This window comes from Uranotaenia lowii, chromosome 3 (genome assembly GCF_029784155.1).
Source record: "Uranotaenia lowii strain MFRU-FL chromosome 3, ASM2978415v1, whole genome shotgun sequence".
Taxonomy (NCBI): Eukaryota; Metazoa; Arthropoda; class Insecta; order Diptera; family Culicidae; genus Uranotaenia; species Uranotaenia lowii.
This window is the reverse complement of record NC_073693.1, coordinates 257,056,901-257,062,282: the sequence shown is the minus strand read 5'-3', so window position 1 is coordinate 257,062,282 and position 5,382 is coordinate 257,056,901. Positions and strand designations below refer to the sequence as shown.

General features: G+C 34.8%; 1 protein-coding gene across 1 annotated transcript; it reads left to right on the top strand.

Annotated features, from left to right (window-relative positions):
* The first annotated feature begins 1,949 nt into the window (after positions 1–1,949).
* Positions 1,950–3,716, top strand: LOC129753323 (uncharacterized). Its single transcript, XM_055749124.1, has 3 exons — positions 1,950–2,087; positions 2,472–2,622; positions 2,698–3,716. The coding sequence occupies exons 1-3, from the start codon at positions 1,950–1,952 to the stop codon at positions 3,702–3,704; spliced, it is 1,296 nt and encodes a 431-aa protein (XP_055605099.1). The 3' UTR covers positions 3,705–3,716.
* Positions 3,717–5,382: the final 1,666 nt, after the last annotated feature.

Genomic DNA, 5,382 nt, shown 5'->3' with positions numbered 1-5,382 from the left:
CGATATGCAACCTAGATGTGTTTTTTTCTTGCTTATTTGATTTGTACACAGCACGTGGTAATAAATGACGCCTATATGTGACACGGATTGGTATTTTATTAATCGAATCAAAACCAAGAAAGATTTGCTAAAATACTTCCATATTTAGTTCGTATTAATGTAGGTAGCATTCGACTTTTCATTCAAGGAACTTTAGAACATGTTCAAACGTTCAACTTTTTCTGTTAAAAAAAAAATTAAAAATTAGGTTTTCTTCTAGAAATTGTTACTTCGGCCCAAATACACAACTGAAACGAATTTAGAAATAAAAATGGGAGCTTTTTATTTTAAATAATTCTGAAAAAACCATTGTACTTTTTGCTTACATACCAATTCAAGTACGTACTTAACATGAAAAGTGTTTTTGTGTTACATGGCTGCATAAAAGAGACTTTTAATCCGCTTCGTTTTTGAAAAGCGAGACTTTAGAACCGATATTCAACTGGACGCAAAATTTTTAAAAGAAATTGTTAGTTTACCCTTAAAGTGATAAAAACAATATTCCTCTCTGTCAACTTACACGGTGGGGCAAGGGCAAACGTCGAACTTTTAAGAAATTCATCTTCAAAATGATTCAATATGTTGTAAAGACCAGAAGGGGTATTCCGAATGTTGAAACTGCAGCGGATATTGAAAATTCTTAAATGTCTTTGTAAATGAAGGTCATTCCCTTTGAACAGCATTCGTTAAAAGTGGAGTAACAAACATAAATTTTTATTGCAGGAATACTGCGAAGGTATCAGTGAAACTTGATAAAACAAAAAACAGGAATTTGTATTAAATCCATTTTAAAGCCATTACTCTGACGCATCTGTAAATAAGCTTTGCATCGACACTTGCCCCAATATGCGGGACAAATGTAAACTTAGAAATTTGTTTTTAACTAAATTTTTGAAAATTTGACTTTCGAAGAAAAAATAAAAAAACGCTGAGAACTTATTTAGTGATGCAACTGATATTTTTTTAAATATTTATATGTTTACCGTAGTAAATTTATTTAAAAAAAAGAAATTTGCACTGTATTCAATACATAACTAATTTCATATATTTTTCATTACCATGATAAGTGCTGTTTGGGTATCGAGCCGGTTAAATTTGCCTACCTTCTTCAAGCAGTGGGGGACAAAATTGAAAAAGATGGGAGAGCTCCCATGTAAATTTAAGATAAAGAGCTTTTCAAAGAAGGGACGATATTTAAAAAGGTTTTTTTGGGTACAGAGTACAAATTTCAGATCTTGAAAAACGAGTTTAGAGATCAGTAAATAATATACACCATCTTTAAATTGCTATTCAGAACTGCAGCTGCAGCTCTCATTTCAAAGTTGTTGGTTCTGAAGTATGATGAGGTTTGATTTAAAACAATGCTCTCTAAAATCTAAATTTTAATAAATTTTTACAAATTACATTTATTTCCGGAAGGTGTAGCAAAGCACAACGGGTCAGCTAGTGTAAAAATAAAATTGGATGGCTGCATTGCTAGTAATGAGTTTCCTTCGTAAAGAATAATGTTTAAAAAATTTTCGCCTAGTTTTTAACTCAAGCAAAGAATACCTCATATAAAAAAAATAAAAATATATTTACATTGAAATAAAAAAAAACATTAAGATGAATTTACACAAAAGTGAACGTGAGTGTTAACTTCAACAATCATTATTTCTTAGAAAACTAGAAGCAAAAAACCAAATGTTTCAAAGCATCGGAAAATTTAATTAAATGTAGTTTTTTAACATCCACAAAAATTCAGATATCATCTTTCAACCATAAACCGTCTATCGCACCAAAAATAAATCCATCATAGGGTTCAAAAGTGCATTCCAAGCAACAGTCAGACTTCACATAAAAAAAAGTTGCCCTGTCCAAAAGCACCGTTTGTTTCGCATGGGGTTTCCTTCAGAACACCAAAACAACATATGATCAACAAACATCACGATAGTCCACCGTTTGAACCTTTCTTCGTGCAGACTCAGTTTCCGTTATCCACTAGCATCATGCAGATCAACTGTGCACAAAGAACATTCCCCGTAACTGTGGTGCTGATGATGTTCCTGGTAAGTTAAAAGCAGTTGGAACTATAAAGTTTTCAAGATAGATTTTACAGAAGTTTGAGCAAATGTTAGGAGTTATTCCTTTGCTGATTTATTTTAAAAAAAATACATACTCTCTTTAGGAAAGAAATTGAGTATGAATTTTTCATGTTGAATTTGTTATTCAGTTTTTGAGATATCCATTACTTTTACACAATCGAACTAGAAAAAACACATAATTAGTTGTTCTTCGAGTCGTATAAAAATAAATTTTAATATTGTTAGACTTATTTTTTGGAGACCTACGAATCAATCGACTCATGTTTAAATCAAGACTTTTAAATAAAATGTTTAGAATATATGTTTATTTGATGTAGCATTATGATTACCGGAATTATTTTTTTCTAGCTACCGACATGCACGTCTTCCAGAACAGTCGGCACCAAAGCAGACGCTATCGGAGTTATAAAAAGTGCTTTCCGTGATGATAATGATGGTATCTATTTCCCTCAAAAATACGACACAATCCGCGGGGCTAAGTCAGCAGAAAATGACGAAGGTAGGTTTTTGCCCATAGACAGAATTTAATATTTTTTCTATACGTTCATATTCAAATGTTGTGCTTTGCTTGCAGATAACGAGGTTATATCCGTGCGGTTGTTAAATAGATACCATCATGCAACGCCCTTTGCGTTCGTAACGGAAAACCAAGACCATGTTTCTTATGAGAATGTGAATGAGTCACCTGAAAATGTTACCTGGAAGACGACCGAGCGTGTCGAAAGTTTAAACGTCTCGAGTGCTTCTACAACTGCGACTAGGGAAGTGACTACAATCACCAATACTCCTATGGATGCTGACATATACGATGGAGATATATCTTTAGAACATGGATGGGTTCATTCTAAGCTAGAAATTCCCGAATCATCTGAAGAACATTATACGCAGCACACAACGATGACTCCAACGACAGTTCAAAGTACAAGTAAAATGACAACTAAACCGTCAACAAAGCAATCAACTCATCCCACTACTGTATCAGCATTTGTGCTGTCGAGTCGAAAGCGACTCGCAAGGGATCATAATCAGCCAATCAGTTTGAAAGACGTTGACTCAAGTATGCCCAACTATTCAGATATTCATGGCAAAGAAATAGACAGAAAACTTTTGGTTTCCGAGAATAAAAAGCCCAGGAAATCGAAAGCTAAATTAGATTGCCCATGTGCCAACCAGCGTACGACTACGACAACAACCTCAACAACAGAACAACCGCTCAACTACGACGAATACGAATATGATGAGCTGGAAGATGACTACGAGATCGACCCACCCAGGCTTTATGATTCAAATTACGCCACTACCACCTCTTTACCGACCACAACAACCCTTCCCCAAAGGTTTCTTCCACGATCGAAGCGGCTCCTGGTTGATTCATACCAAAACGACGATTCCGAGTACGGCTCCTTCGAAGATCAGCAGGACACGCTAAGCGTAGAGCGGGCCGAACGAATGCAGGGCGCTCTTGAGCGGATCATGGGATTCGTCACGATCATGTCCCACGTCGACAGTTTCATCCAGAAAAAGACGAAGCAATCGATAAGGCGACTAGCTAAACTTTACCAAAGCGGCGAAGAGAGATAGAGGACCACCGGATTACAGGTAAACGCTCGAAAATGGTATTTTATAAATAAACAAACATGTGATAGTAGCCGTAGTTGTGTATATGTTTCTTGATTAGCATGTGAAAGCTCGGGAGCGATAGAGGGAACATGAGCTTCTTATCACTCCAAATACAAAACATACAGTGAATTACGAAACCTGACCGTTAGACAGATCAATTTTCTACGAATCTTAGCAAAAATATTTACATAACACTTTTTAAGAAATTCATAGGGAAATTCCAATGATTGAAAAATTTTCTATAAAAAAAACTAAGTCTAGAAGTCAATTATACAAAGAAATATTCAGGTTCGTTCTCTAAGAATTATGGCACTTTTACCTAAATGATTTTTATTCGAAGTTTCAAATTCTTCCAAATGCCTACTCCATTTTTTCTGGAAGTTTCCAGACTTTTACTTGTGGATTTATTATTCTTTAAATTTTATGATTTTTTTTTTAAGAACGCTGGTAAGCAGCTTAACTCTCGATTTTGAAAGGATCAATCCTCTTAGGCTTCCCTGGATTGTTTCAGTAACAGCAATGACAAGTTCATCGAAAAAATTTGGTCTTACGGTTCTAAGGTGGTCAACTCACTGGGATATTGGTATTTATATGACGTCCATAAGTGCTTATAAAATACTCCCATGATGCGCAAACTAGTTTTTGCGAAGCCGGTTCCAAAATACTAAAGAATTAGAGTAAATTTCTCGGTCATAATTTATAACAGGTAGTAAAATACAAATTTCCATTATGCAACACTGTTTTGATCTTAAATTTTACGATGTAGTAATATATGCAACACCAACACCCATCACAATGCTTTCGAGTTTGTTCTTACACTTTTTAGTGGTAACATTTTGATTTTTTTTTTTTTTGAAAATGTTACCTGATCAGTAACTAAAATCTAAAATGCAGAATAGCAGCACTAATAACACAGAGAACTAATAAGAACAACTGAAATTCTGAGTAGCCCAAGTAACCATAAGCACTAAAGCATTGCATTTTGTAAGCTTTACACCAGCATTCAAGTGCTAAATTACACTATATCAGCACAACAAGTGCAATTTAGCTTTACAACAGCCCTTCGAGTGCTATGCTGCATCATATTAGATTTATACCACTCTTTTAAAATGCAACTAGCATTTTATCAGTTTTGCACAATGCTTTTGAAATGCAACATAGCTCTAAATCAGAATAAAAAATGCTATATTTTCTAAGCATTAAATTAACATCACGCAAGCTTGCTTAAATGCCTTTTTGCACAATGTAAGCACTACAGTGGCATGAGGCCAAAGCACATTAGCATTGATTGATGATGAATTTATGCAAATTTAGGACACCGGTTGCTAGAAATTAGATTAGGGCTTTTTTTCAAAGATTTAACGCGGACCTGATAGGTTCACAAGCAGAGTCAATGTCAAATGTCAGAGCCATAGATGTCATCTGGGGCAGGAAGACTGAAATTCGCTGTATCGATTTCGGTATCGTTTTTGTACTGTTCGGCAAAAAAACAACAATTGTTGAAAAGATTTGTAATCGTTCAAATTTTAACTTTCGATGATCAGGTTTTGTGTAGCGAGTCATGTAACTCAGTTGTTTAGGTGCTACATTTACGTCTTCTGAGTTAATTGCTGCAGATTTAAAAGTAAACATCGAAGTC

Bases quoted from the DNA above. Each gene is read 5' to 3' on its own strand.
- LOC129753323 (XM_055749124.1), top strand. From the start codon at position 1,950: ATGATCAACAAACATCACGATAGTCCACCGTTTGAACCTTTCTTCGTG. The intron at 2,088-2,471 runs GTAAGTTAAAAG...ATTTTTTTCTAG, and splicing joins TGGTGCTGATGATGTTCCTG to CTACCGACATGCACGTCTTC. The intron at 2,623-2,697 runs GTAGGTTTTTGC...CTTTGCTTGCAG, and splicing joins GTCAGCAGAAAATGACGAAG to ATAACGAGGTTATATCCGTG.